The sequence below is a fragment of the Mesoplodon mirus genome (genome assembly GCF_964341445.2).
Source record: "Mesoplodon mirus genome assembly, chromosome: 12".
NCBI classification, from domain to species: Eukaryota; Metazoa; Chordata; class Mammalia; order Artiodactyla; family Ziphiidae; genus Mesoplodon; species Mesoplodon mirus.
The window spans coordinates 11,837,944-11,852,797 of record NC_138988.1 but is presented as its reverse complement, the minus strand read 5'-3'; the positions used below and the strand labels follow the sequence as shown (position 1 = coordinate 11,852,797).

General features: G+C 45.0%; 1 protein-coding gene across 1 annotated transcript in view; it reads left to right on the top strand.

Moving 5' to 3' along the window:
• Positions 1-14,854, top strand: part of ITPR1 (inositol 1,4,5-trisphosphate receptor type 1) — a 329,901-nt gene that overhangs the window by 12,454 nt on the left and 302,593 nt on the right. Inside the window, exon 3 of the mRNA XM_082638311.1 lies at positions 12,011-12,118. Within this exon, the coding sequence (XP_082494437.1) occupies positions 12,027-12,118 (92 nt within the window). The 5' untranslated portion in view covers positions 12,011-12,026. The remainder of the gene's footprint in view (positions 1-12,010; positions 12,119-14,854) is intronic.

Sequence of the window (14,854 nt, the reverse complement as noted above, 5' to 3'; positions counted from 1 at the left end):
TGTGCTTCTCTGGAGGGAGTGTCCTTGGCCTCCAGCCAGGAGATTGATCAAATGCTGGCAGCTCTTCCTTTTTCTGGGCATACTCTTGTTTTCCCTCTAAAAGGCCTCGTGGTTTGCCTGGCTTTGCCCACCGGGGGCTGCTTCACCTAAAAGTGAAGTGGTGCCATTTTGTGTTGGTGGTGGCTATGGTCCCCCCGTGTTTCCGAGTGCCTGTGGTCTCTTGGATCTCCAGGCGCTTGTAAGTCTCTGTGCACAAGCCCTCTTCTTTGCAGCCTAACTTTAAAGGGTGCTTTATGATTTCATTCTTTTTAAACAGTCATTTTTAAAGCCAGCAGCAATAAAACCAGCACTGAAAGACTTTGGCAAAAGCCCTTTGTTTTTTAGGGGCTGGAGGTGATGTGGATATGCCAAGAAAGAGCAGGAAAAGCTGATGGATTTCCATTGGCTACGTTTTTCAGCAGAAGAATGACTTTCCAAGCGTACGGTGCTTTCAGGCCAAGTAGCAAAACTTGGGGTTCCATAGGTGTCATGCAGTCATCCATTCTTCACTTGGCAGTGCTTGGGTGGTTTGGGTCTTACTTGGGGAGAACATTCTGTAGGAGTTGGTGTTGGCATGTTCAGGTAAACGCATGTCATGATGTGTCCCTTGTCTACATTCATTTGGACTTGCTGGTTGATAGACTGATCTTCAACTGATCATAAGCCCATAAGCCCTCAATACGAGTAGCTTATGAGAGTAGAGAAGAGAGCAGATCAGAAGGTAGAATAACAGCACACAGGGGTGTTTCCTGTGTCTTGCCTCCTGTGTGCTAAGTCTGTTATTTCCTTTCTTTGTGTTTAATCCTCAACACAACTTTATGAGGTAAACCCTCAGGATCCCCATTCTGCAGATGAGTAATTTGAGGCCCAGAAAGAGTAAGTGACTTGGTCAAGGTTCTGAACTTCCCATCACAGTTATAATAAAAGCCATGCATTTTACCCTTGGGAAGTCCCACTGGTACAGGCTTCTCTTTTCTCTGACCTTGCCCAGTACTTTCCTCCTTTCCCCATTAATTCTCCCGACTTTGTGCTGGTTTTCTGTTTCTTGAACTTGCCAAGCCCTTTTCTGGTGTAGGGCCTTTGTACTAGCTGTTTGCTCTGCCTAAAATGCTCTTTCGCCTGATTTTTTTTTTGCATGACTGCCTCTGTCTTGACTTTCAGGTCTTATTTACATGTCTCAACTTGTTCCCTGACCAGCCATAACTGATATGATTGGGTGACAGTTTTAATTCTCTGCATAGTACTTAATCATTGTCTGACTTGATTGTTTTATCTTTTTTGTTTGTCTGTTTACTGTCTTCACTAGAATATGTGTATCGTGAGAGCAGGGACCATGACTGTCTTATTTGACCTACATCCTCAGCACCTGGAGTAGGGGTAATATATAGTAGGTACGCAATGTGTCAAATAAAAAGGATTTAAGTTTCGAATCAAGGGGTCCTCTCTAAAGCCCTGGCTATTAAGTTGTATGGTTTGCATTTTAATCCTATTCTATTCATTTTTTTATATTTATATGATATGAGTCCTAAGTGCACAACCAGCCAGTGCCAGAGCAAATCTTAAAGAAAATTTGTAGCAGCATTTTTTTCAAACTGTTGGGCCTCAAGAGCTCTTTACATGCTTAAAAATTACTGAGGACCTCAAATAACTTCTGTTGACATGAGTTATACCAATCTGTATTTATAATATTCAAAATGAACCCTGAGAAAATTAACACAGAAAATATAAGAAATAGACCTATTGCATATTAACACAGTAACTTATATTTTTAATGGGCAATAACTGTGTTTTCCAAAACAAAAAAAATTCAGTGAGAAGAGTGGCATTGTTTTACTTTTTTTTTTTTTTTTTTTTTTTTTTTTTTGCTGTACGTGGGCCTCTCACTGTTGTGGCCTCTCCCGTTGCGGAGCACAGGCTCCGGACGTGCAGGCTCAACGGCCATGGCTCACGGGCCCAACCGCTCCGCGGCATGTGGGATCTTCCCAGACCGGGGCACTAACCCGTGTCCCCTGCATCGGCAGGCGGACTCTCAACCACTGCGCCACCAGGGAAGCCCCTTGTTTTACATTTTTGAAAATTGCTTTTAGATCTGGCTTAATAGAAGATGACTGGACTCACATACCTGCCTCTGCCTTGAGTCTCTTGTGACATCACATGTCTTGCAGCCTCTGGAAAATTCCACTGTACACGTATGGCAGACTGAGTGAAAAGGCAGATGACACCTTGGTGTTCTTATGAAAATAGTTTTGACTTTGAAGATTCTCCAAAAGGGTCTTGGGAGCTCTCAGGGGTCCCAGGGGTACCATTAAGAGCCTTATAGGATAGGTAGGTAATTTGGAAGCTTGGATGGTGGCATGGAACATTTGGGAGAGGAAGCTTTCTGTTCGGAAATATATGCATGGGAATGCGTTTAAGCTGTTATTGCAGAACAAAATTGCTTCCCAGCTAAAGCTCCTCCTGCACTGCAAAGGAACACTGAGAACTTGGAAGCCAATGGTACTTGTGTTCATCTTTTTCAGATGAGCAAGATTACACCAACCAGTCCAGAAGTTCTGCAGTGGGAGGGGTCATTAAAAAATGGTAAAGCGCAGGTTCCTCTCCTCTCCATGTCTGAAAACAGTCACTTCAAATGCAACTTCCTTAATGGCTGTTACTCTACAACCCCTTACCTGGTGGTTCTTGCAGCTGTTGGCCTCGGATGAAGTTGTGTCCTGTGATAGAAATTAGATTGTCTCGAAGCATTGTTTTCCTCGGGTTCTGTCACAACTGGTGTTAAAAGCATCAACGAGGAAGCTATTAGAAGTAGATGAGGGAAATTCCTGGTGGTCCAGTGGTTAGGACTCTGCACTTCCACTGCAGGGGGCATGGGTTCAATCCCTGGTTGGGGAACTAGGATCCCACATGCCTCGCGGCATGGCCAAAAAGAAAAACAGATGAGGTATTCCATGTAAGTCAGTTTAACTGTTTAAGAAGGGTAAATGAGTGCAAATCCAGGTCTCTGGGGAGTATTTTGCATGTGTCTTGGGTGATGTATACGAGTGTCAAAGTTAAGGTAAGTGGGCGGGAAAACACATGGGGCAGTTGGTCATCAGGAAGTGGGTGATGCACCAGGGGCAGGCATGACGGGGGTCTTCAGTGCCTGACACCAGGGCTTGGAAGGGCCGAATTTAAGGGCAGTGGCAGTGGGTTTCTTATTGTCCCCTGGTTACTGAAAGTCAGACTGTTCAGCCCTAAGGGCCAGGTGGCTTCATCTTAATGAAATACAAGAGGCTTGCTTCTACACGTTAATAAAAATGTGTGAGTCTGTGGTTTTGGGGTCTGTTCACTGCCATAAAGTAATGATTCTGATTTCCTCCCTTGTTTGTCCACCCTTGAGGATTAAGTGATACCTTAGTTAACTTCTTGGTTAATGAAAGTGTTCTAACTTGGTCTCATTTCAGGAGTTGCTAACTTTTAAATTTTGAATTGTGTGTAGGCGAAAGTTGAGGTTTTTTTTTAGAAAAACGAATATAATGCAATTAGTTAAGTGTGTGCAGGAGAAATAGATGGGAAAAATGACAATCAGTGAGGTTCTGCCACAAAGCTTTTAGCAAAAAAAAAAAAAAATTTGGATTTCTTTCCTATCTTGAGCTGTTTAATATGAAATGAACGTAATTCTTTTTCGATGAGGCTGTGCTTTAGCCTGTCTTAACACCCATGTGGAAGAGGTTCTAAATATTGAATTATCATTCCTTTGAAGAGGTTTCCACCCTCCACCCCCACCTTCCAGCAGGGGCCTGGTTTGATGTTAGAAGAAGGGAAAGTGGAGATGAAGTCTGGCTGTCTTGGGTATTTTGAATCTGGGGGCTGAGAAGCAGTACCTTGGATGACTTGTCCTACTGTCGGCCACTTAACGGGCCTGCAGAGGACTGAAACATTTCTGGGACCCTTGTTTATTTGAGTGTGTTTCCAGCAGTGCTGACAAAGTAAGAAGGATCTATCCAATAGAAGAATCACAAGTTATGGACAGAAGTGAGTGAAGACTTTGAAGGAAGAAAAGGGAACGTCTTCATTTCAGTCTCACTTGAAAATAAAAAAGTGAGCCCTTAGTAAGGGCCAGGTATTGGGCTGAGCACTTTGTGTGGATTATCTGGTTTTCCCCTCATGATGACCCTGTGAGATAGGAAGGGTGTTCACCCCACCTTTTTTTTTTTTTTTTTTTTTTTGCTGTACGCGGGCCTCTCACTGCTGTGGCCTCTCCCGTTGTGGAGCACAGGCTCCGGACACGCAGGCTCAGCGGCCATGGCTCACGGGCCGAGCCTCTCCGCGGCATGTGGGATCTTCCCAGACCGGGGCATGAACCCGTGTCCCCTGAATCGGCAGGCAGACTCTCAGCCACTGCGCCACCAGGGAAGCCCCCACCCCACCTTCTTTTTATATGCACGAGGGAGTTGAAATTCAGAAGTTATGTAAATTGCTTAAGAACACACAGCAGGGCTTCCCTGGTGGCGCAGTGGTTGAGAATCTGCCTGTTAATGCAGGGGACACGGGTTTGAGCTCTGGTCTGGGAGGATCCCACATGCCGCAGAGCAGCTAGGCCCATGAGCCACAACTACTGAGCCTGCACGTCTGGAGCCTGTGCTCCGCAACAAGAGAGGCCGTGATAGTGAGAGGCCCGCACACCGTGATGAAGAGTGGCCCCCGCTTGCCCCAACTAGAGAAAGCCCTCGCACAGAAACGAAGACCCAACATAGCAAAAATAAATAAATAAATAAATAAATAAACTCCTACCCCCAACATCTTCTTAAAAAAAAAAAACACACAGCAGGTAACTGATGACACTGGGATCTGAATCCAGGTGTTCTGAGTCAGTGTTTCTAGCCTTTCTGGACATACTAAGGGATGGTCAGTGGGAGAGGGGTACTTCTTTTCAGGGATGGAAGTTAGATATTTTGTTTCTGGCTCTCCAGATTTCTCATAGAAATCTGTTGAAAAGGGCCAGCAGGCCTCTATTCTCCATTCTTGATCCAACAGTATAAACTTGGCTTTAATTAGTTTTAGGAAAACAATCCCCTAAAAAACAGTGTAATTTCTTTTAGGCAGCCGGCAAGTTGATACTGTAGTACGCTGAACCCAAGTTCGACTGCTTGCCGTGTCCCAGTCACTGTACTAGGGACTGGGAGGCAATGGGGAAGAATAATTCTGCTGTTCTTACTCTCATGGACTCACAGTCTAATGGTGAAGACAGGTAAACAAGCAACCAAGTGAACAGGTGAGTTTAGGACAGTGGTAGTGGGCCCAGATGGGGTAATTGGGGTGCTATATAGAGAAGCATATTGCCAACATATAACCCAGATTTGGGGAGTCCGAGAGGGCCTCCCAGAGGCAGTGACATCAAACTGGGACTGTAAAGGTGACTGGGAGTTAGCCACGGGGGGTGGTGGGGAGGGGAAGGGAGGGGAGGAGTGTCAGGCAGCGGGAACAGCATATGCCAAGGCCTGGGGAACAGGGAGCCGTACAGCATGTTGGGGAATCTGGAAGAGTTCATCATGGCTGGAGTGTAAAAGCAGTGGGGAGAGTACAGAGAGGCGAGGAAGGAGAGGTAGACAGGGACCAGATTATGGAGAGCCCTGAAGAGATTTGGGAAGGTTTTAAGTAGAGGAATGACATGGTCTGGTTTATGCTTCTAGAAGGTCATACTGGCTGTGCATGTAGAATAGATGCAGAGAGAAAGACAGATTCATAGAGGTGAATAGGAAAGGTTTATGGAGCCCACTTGAGAAATGGTAATGGCTGCGATTGGGTGGGGGAAGAATTGGGGGAGTCAAGAAATATATTCAAGCTTAAAATCAGTAAGATTTGATGCCCATTAAACTTCTTCATTCATATATTTGACATATTTACTAAGCACCTACCATGTGGTAGGCACGGGTGATGGGAATGCAGTGGGAATGCAAAACAGATCCCAAACAGATCTGGGCTTTAAGTAGGGCAGGGGATGAGATAGGGATGAATGTGTTCTAGGCCCAAGGGAACAGCATGGACAAAGGCCCTGTGACAGGGATGAGGAGAGAGGGAAGACGGGAGATGCCACCAGACTCTGTGGAGGTAGACGATGTGAGTGTGGAGGAGGAGAAGAGGGTTGGGCAGACAGGTGAGTTCTTTTTGGTACATTGAGATGCTGTGGGCATTTAGGAGCTGAATCCCAGTAGCTCTTGGCCATGAGACAGATTTGGGAATCCTCATCCTAGAGAAACCCCTGGAGCCAGCAGAGTGCACAAGATGACCAGGGAGGTATAGAAAAGGCAAAGAGCAACACAGATTCTGTGACCACAGATTTGGAAGACCACCACCTCTGGTTTCTCTTCTCCAAGGAGATCTCTGAATTGGTGCATTTTTTTTTCAGACTTTACAGTATTCTTTATATTTGTGGAAAGCTTGGTATGTCTGCTTTTCCGTGAACTCACATTGATTTTGTTTAATTGAAATATGATTCACATACAAAAAATGATAACCCTTTTAAAGTATACAATTCAATAGGACTTCCCTGGCAGTCCAGTGGTTAAGACTCTGTGCTTCCACTGCAGGGGGCACGGGTTTGATCCCTGGTCTGGGAACTAAGATCCCACGTGCCATGTGGCACGGCCAAAAAAAAAGTATACAATTCAATGCTTTTGAGTATTGAATCGGCGCATTTTTATTCCCACCTTGCTTACAAATAGAATCCGACATCCCTTTTCTTTACAGTTTGCTCAGGGAGCAGTTTCAGAGGACAGTGAATTGAAGCTGGGCCAGCGGGTGATGTGAGGCTCAGCAAAGCCACCACAGCTCCATTTGCCTGAGGACGTCACAGACGCAGTAGTAGTAATCCTTTCTCCACCCTGGTCGAGCCTCCCTGGGGAATCCTGTTTTAGAAGGTGCATCAGCTGGTTAGAGCAGTGGTAGGAGGTGGAGGTGGTCTAGAAATGGCTTCTGTAGATTTTATGATTTACTTCCTGCCGAGTACTTTGGTGGGTGCTTTATAAACACAATCGTATTGAGCCCCTGACCACCTGCTGAGGGAGGTACTCTTACTCTCCCCCTTTTATAGGTGGGAAAAGCGAGGCTTAGGGAAGTTACGGATCTGGCCTGAAGCCGTGCAGTGATGAGGTGGCAGAGCTGGGGTTGGAACCCTGGCTCTTGAGGCCAGGTGCTGTCAGGAACAAGGGAGGATGCTGATGCTTTGCAATCAGAAGCCATGTCTTTAGGAGAAATCAGATAGAGAGCATTCACATATTCAGAGGCCTTTGAGCATCGGAAGACAGATCAGTAGCAAAAATTCTGGGAGGCGTTTGTCCTTGTGTCGGGTGGGGGACAAGGGCAGGAGTGTCTTCTGACTAGGCTGTTTGAACCTAGGGTAGACCTCATTGCCAGATGTTCAAGCAGAAGCGAAGACTATACCTAGGCGAGATGGGGGGGTGGGGTGGGACGGGGAGAGTTCTATTATTGGTCAAGAGATGGAATTACAGGCTTTGCAGGGTTGCTTCCGCCATTTATTCTATGATTCTGTATATTTGGAAAGGCCAGAATGCTCTGTGGTTGGGAGTTGAGTATAATTCTGCATTGTTCAGCTTTTTCTCAAGGGGTGAATTAGGGAGAATAATTATCTTCCCTAAAGTGAAATGTATCATCATGGGTCATACAGGAGTTCATTTGTTATGATACCCAGCTGACTTTTTATGCAGGGGATCCTTTCCTTTGCTGAGTTTAAATTTTTAAAAAATTTACTAATTTTCCAGTTTTATTGAGATACTTGACATATAATATTGTATAAGTTTAAGGTGTACAACATAATGATTTGATATATGTATATATTGTGAAATGATTACCACAATAAGTTTAGTTAATATCTATCTCCATACATAGTTAAAAATTTTTTTCCTTGTGATAAGAACTTTTAAGATCTATTCTCTTAGCAACTTTCAAATATACAATACACTGTTGGTAAGTATAGTTGTCATGTTGTACATTATATGCCCAGAACTTATTTATCTTATAATGAACAGAGAAAGTTTGATATAAAGAATTCTTTTTATTTTTTAAATTGAGGTATAGTAAATTTATAGTATTATATAAATTTCAGTTATACAATATAGTGATTCATAATTTTGAAGCCCAAGAATCATCCAGAATTCTACCTCACCTCATTAAAAAAGTAATGAAAAATAGCTAGCATTGAGCAGTGAAAGTCCGCCAGCCCCTGTACTGGACACTTTTCATGTACCATTTCATCTATTCCTCAACTCCTTGAAGTATGTATTATCCCCATTTTACAGATGGGGAAAGGAAAGCAGAGAGGTTTAAGTGGCCTGGATGACAGTGGTGGACTAAAAATAATAGTTAGTGGACCAAGAGACAGTTGGAGCTCTGGAGCTAACCACCTAGACTTGTTCTCGTAGATGTCTGGTGACCAATTCAGAGTTTGTTAGCAAAGAGCCCTAGGTGTCCATATAGTATTTGATGTACCAGGGTCATGCAGCTCAACTGCAGGTTGGCCCTGGCTCTGTTTTTCCCTTAGGTGATCCCCAGCCACTGTGTGAGTGACACAGGAGCCCTGGGTACAGCTGTGAGAAGTTTGCAGGCACAAGTGGTCCAGGATCAGATAAAGAGGCAGGCTCTCCCACCCTGCTTCTGAACAACAGGAAGTCTTCCATAAGATTGCTCCCAGGCCCATGGCACCAGCTGACTTTCCACCTCCTCCCCTCCAGGCCCCAGAGGCCTGTTCTGTTGACTATCGTGGCCTTTGTTTTTACTTCCAGGACATCACTGATGATAGCACCAGAACCTCTCCTCTCCCTCCTCCCCTCCTCCCCTCCCCCTCCCCCCTCCTCCCCCTCTTCCACCTCCTCCTCCTCCATTCCCTCCCCCCTCCTCCCCCTCTCCTCCTCCCCTTCCCTCCCCCCTCGCCCTTCTCCTCTTCCTCCACTTGACTAATGGTAGGTGACGGGAAATCTCCAAAGATTTCCAGCCAGACGAGGGAGGCTCTGCCTGGTCCTTTGTGAGGGTACTTATTGTTTGAGACCCTAGGGGAGAATCTGTTCCTCCTCCTGCCTCCCCCCCCACTGCCTTTTTTAAATTGGGACCCCTGGCAGATTGCTCAGTAGAGGATCATTAACTGTGGTGGATGTACTGGCCTGCGTTTTCTGGGGGAAATGTAAAGTATGCCTAAAGTTTATTTGTTCAACCATCTACTTAATAAGCATGTTGTTGAGGAAGAAGATACTTAAATTTTTTCCATATCAAAATATTATGTGGTGACGGTAGAAAAATTAGGAAATACCAAAGTAGAAAAATTAGCAAATAGAATTGTGCATATAAAAGAAAATCAGTTCTCCATAGTCTTGTCACCCAAAGAATAAGAATGGTTAACATTTTAATCTGTGTTCCAGGTATCACCATTCAACAGTTCTGTTTACCAGTCATGTAGACCAGGGTTATAACCCGGGCCTTTCTGCTTGTTAATTATATGTGGCTTGGCCATCTTAACCTCTTTGTAGCTTAGTTTCCCAACAGCAAAATGGGAATAATGGTAGCGCCTGCCTCATGCTGTGGTCCTGAGGATTTGAGAACATTTGTAAAGCTCTCAGCACAATGGTGGGCATGATAATGCTTGCCAAATGCCATTATTATTGGAAACGGTCATAATGCAGAACCTTGCTGCACTGAGTGTGGTCCAGACATCTGCAATTATCAACTTCAGGCAACATTGAGTATGTCATGCTTTGTCATTGCAGAACACTGAATTGTGTCCACTTCTTCCCACTAAGGGCCTGAAACTTTTAGTAAGGTGACCAGGTGGTGCTGAAAGTTCAGTGAATAACAGTCATACTCCTGTTTCCTGGCCTGGTCTCCACTGGGGCCAAATACTCATTCAAAGGCCAAGCCCGAAAGGAGAGTCAGTCACAGTAGACAAGGCCCCTTGCCCTCTTGCCTGAGCACGTACCTGCTCTCCTGCATTCAGCAGCTTCCCAGTGTCCTTCTGGGAGGTCGAAGTGTGCAGACACAAATTTGGTCTGACTCAAAATTCAAACAGAACTTGCTTCCTAGTAATCAGTTCCAGAAGTACACAGACTTCCTGACCCTCTATGATAAAACTTTTATATATAAGCACATAAGGGAAATATTAATGCCCCTTAGTGGTTTTTTTTTTTTTTCTTTTTCTGCGGTACGCGGGCCCCCCACTGCTGCGGCCTCCCCCATTGCGGAGCACAGGCTCCGGACACGCAGGCTCAGCGGCCGTGGCTCACGGGCCCAGCCGCCCCGCAGCACACGGGATCCTCCCGGCCCAGGGCACGAACCCGCATCCCCCGCATCAGCAGGCAGACTCCCAACCACTGCGCCACCAGGGAAGCCCCCCTTAGTGGTTTTCATTTGTGCAGCTTTTGGGGATGTTTTTTAACACGTTGGTTTGCCTTTAGGTATAAAATATCCAGTTAGGAAGAAATGACAGGATGATAGACTCGATTCTGGAGAGTGGGACTTGGCGAACTGTCCCTCTGCATGTTGTCTGTCTTTCCCCAAGGTCCAGAGATGCTGGCTCTTCTGTTTGAGAGTCTGTGTTCTCAGCTGCTGGCTCTCTCTATACATAAGTTCAAGGCAGTGCTCTTTATCTCTCTTGTAACATCTTGGTTGTTGGGGGGATAAATTAGTTTTTCCTTGCTGTTTCTCACAAGCAGTGAACTGAGGTTCTTTAATGGTTTGTTTTTTTTACCTGACGCTCCTGCTATGGTAGGAGAAATGCTTCCTGAGGTTTCCTGCTCATCATTGCTGCATGCTAATTCTGAAAAGAAAACTTGGCACCCAGAGAGCAATTTCAGAAGAGTATGCTTTTCCACGCCCTTACAACTTGTGGCTTTGCGGGAGGAATGCTTTCTGGCAAGGAGTCTTGAGTAAAGAGATGGGCAAAGATGTTTAAGGGGGTCTGGGTTTGGAGGGGAGGTCTGGGGAAGACCTAGGTGACCCTGAACGTCTACACACCAGGTGCCTGAGGAAATGATGGGGGGTTACTGCAGTCCACACCAGCACACACTCTTCCCACAAAACTGAGATTGTTTCTTAAATGTCAATTTAGTTTTTTACAATTGGCTCCCACTCCTCAATATTTATGGCCCTGATGAAAGCTGTTTCTATGAGTCATGTCAATATTTTCGTTGATATTTGTGTGTGTGTGTGTGTGTGTCTGTCTACTAGGCTGTGTAGAGATTTCCTGAATTTAAGAGCATTTTCTAGGACTGCCCCTAAGTAGCTGTGTGCGTTCCTGACCAAGGTTCTTAAATGACCTCAACCTTACTCTTCTTAATTGCATTGGGAAGGGTTTGGACCAGGTGCTAAGATTCTTTCTCCCTCTGCAAGTGTTTCTTGGTGAAGTATGAGAAAGACCCTGGAATAGCATTTGGGTGAAGTGTGTAGGTTGTTGAATTCTTAAAAGGCTGCCAGAGCTTTGTGGTATTTATTACTAGGTTTCCTCTTATTAATTTCATTTTGTTGCTTTGGCACCTCAGCCCAGGCACTGCCGGACCCAAGTTTTATACCAGGTGTTTCCTTCTGACTGAATGTTCCCTGAGGCAGATTGAATATGTTAATGTTTCATAAGTCAGACTTTCCAGCTCCTCATCACTGCAAAGTTCTTGGCTGACTTCCCTGCTGTCTTCATATTCACCATTTATTATCGAGGGTCTTCAACTTGGAGAATTGGATTCAGGCATGGTTTTGTTAGAAACAAGCATTACTGTGGTTGGAATATCCTGAAATGAAAGAATATGTGGGAAAAATGTGGTTGCAGATGTCCTGCTTGGCTCAGTGAATTGCCTGCCTGTCACACTCCCATTTAAATTTGACTTTTAAGTAGGACGCTTTGGAAAATTGAGTGAAGCCAATTTTCAGTGACTCCCCCCCACCCCCACCCCGAGCAATTCTTTCCTTCTAATAATGTTGCATATTTTACTTTGTCTAGGATTCTCAAGAAAGCCATGTCTGACAAGATGTCTAGTTTCCTTCATATCGGAGACATTTGTTCTCTGTACGCCGAGGGATCGACAAATGGATTTATTAGCACCTTGGGGTAAGAGCGCCTGGTTTCTTGTGTGGCAGGATTTGTTTAAGGCATCATAACATCGGCTTAAAATTGTGATTTTTCTAGGACAAGAATGTTTCCATTTTACTGGCTTTTCCAGCAGTGGTTGGAATCATGAATATCAAATCTCACGTTAATCAAGTTTAACATCTTACACAAAAATACTGTTTTCCTGTCAGTTCTGCACGAGTGAAATCTCATTAGTTAGGACTCTGTTAATTCAGCATTTATTATAATTTTCTCTTTTTTCATATGTCGGGGGAAAGTGTTAAGTACATGGGATGAATTTTAAGATTAATATTTACAGACCCCAAGGAAGTGCTTTAGCTTCGTAAAAGCTCTTATTTTTAAATGGTGACTTATTTGTTGTCCGAGCAAAGACCAGAACTTCTCAGATGCTTATCTCTCTTCTTGGGAGCAGAACTTTTCCTACTTCAAGTTGCTGTGTGCATCTGAAAGTTACAAATTGCACAAGGTTCTTTAAATCAGATTTTTGGTCTTTTGTGCTTTCTTCAGTTTTTTTTTTTCCCCCAACTCTTTTTTTTTCTGTGGTACGCGGGCCTCTCACTGTTGCGGCCTCTCCCGCTGTGGAGCACAGGCTCCGGACGCGCAGGCTCAGTGGCCATGGCTCACGGGCCCAGCCGCTCCGCGGCATGTGGGATCTTCCCGGACCGGGGCACGAACCCATGTCCCCTGCATCGGCAGGCAGACTCTCAACCACTGTGCCACCAGGGAAGCCCTCCCCTAACTCTTAAGGGTATACATACATTCCCTAATGTACTCATTTGATTATCTTCTCCCTTCTTTCCCTACCCCTGTTGTCTAGAAGAGGAAATGAGAGGTGAAGTAGCCCCAAAGGCAGACACAAGCAGAATGGGGAGTGAAGATGGTTAACTGCAGAAGAGTCACAAATGGTCTATAATGTCTTTGCTGGGAAGGAGTAGTGGGTGGCATTGTTGTATTTGGCAAGAGCTGATCTCAGATAGATGGGGTGAAGGCAGGCAACGGCTTCTCCAGGAACCTCATTCTTACAGCAGCCAGAACCTTCATTTTAATCATACTTCTTAAAGTATGCTTGTTCTCTGGTATTTGTGCAAAGTGAGTACTCTCAGGCTCTCACTCAGTTACTCCAGCCTCAAAGAGCAAGTTATTTCACGTAAAGAATTCTGTAGCTCAACTGGACCTCTCTGAATAAAGATTTTATTTTCAAAAGTCATCCGATAAAAACAAGTCATCCACGAGTGCCTGATCACCAAATCAAGTGCTTTTTTTTTTTTTTTTTTCTCAGTCCTTACCTTTTTTAAAACTTCTCTAAAGACCCACCCTTCACATTTTACCTGCTGTGGCCTTTGGCAAAGAGTCCTGCTGCTTTGCCTCTCTGTTGTCCCTTTTTTCTTCTTGGCTGACTCCTTGCTTTTCCCATCCGTGGTTGAATCTTGAGTCCTCTTCTTATTTTTCAGCCAAAACAACACCAATAATAAGTAGGCATGGTCCTTACACGAATCCTACGGGTGTTTACAGCTCTGTGCTGCGTACTGTACATACACCATCCCTTTAATCCCCAAACAGCTTTTTACAGTGAGCACTATCGTTATTGCTATTTATGGGGGCAAAACCTCTGAGCATCAGAGAGGTGAAGTCACCTGCCCCGGGGTTTCACAGTTGCGAAGACTCGGGACTCTAAGACCAGCACTCCTAACGGTTGCCCTTGACAGGGCAGACTTTTCCTTCCTGGCTTTGCTGACCACCCCTCTCTGGCTGAATTTGCTCACCACCCTCCTAACTGCCCAGAGCTCTTACCTGGATGCCTTGTAAAACCTCAACCCCACTATATGCCCCATCCCTCCTCTTTGGCCCCAGTTTCTTTTAACGGTGCCACTGCCCTTCCAGTCACCCGGGCACGCTTCCTGTCACTTGCTCAGTCTACTGTGCCAGCCCCTAAAATGTCAGTACCTCCTTTTCTTCCAGAGCATCTGTTCTTAGATTTCGTATGAAGTACAGAGCTTTCTACGAGTTTTCCTCAAGTATTATGAACAAATTAATGATAAGGTCTCCCCCTTTAACATGAGGATGGCTCTTTTATGAATTTGGGGGCCTAGTCCTTGCTTTCGATGAATATTTTATTCCCTTGGTTCCCTGCACATATTTGAGGATAATTAGGGTAAAAATGGATTTGGAAAATAAAGTGTGACCTTTTTCCTTCTCATATTTCTTACATTTATGGAGCACCAGTCACGGATGACGATGAGTGACTGCCAGTTTTGGTGGAATCAGCCTCCAGCTCCATTTATGTTGCCCAGTTCCACTTATATAGATGGTGGTTACCTCCAAATGGCTTTATTGACTCACTGAACTTGAGAACTCAACTAGGACCTTGAAGAGCCCAAGCGTATGACACGCAGTGTCAGAGAAGTGCTTCTGAATCACCTGCAGAACTTGTTAAAAATAAAGGTTCTTGGGTCCCATCCTGGAGCACGGCTTTAGTAGGCCTGGGGAGGATGGGCGCCTGGTATCAATATATTTAAGAAACAAAAAGTCTTATGAACATCTCCCTACTTGAGAATCCTTGAGACCTACTCTTGGATTTTACGCATGAAGAAACTGAGACCAGGAGGAGTGAAGGAATGGAGTTAGCGTCATGCTGCTTGTAGGTGGCCGAGTGCCATCTACAATTCATTTTCTTCTAGCCTAGACTGGGGCCCTTTCTCCTACCTCTTCCTGCTT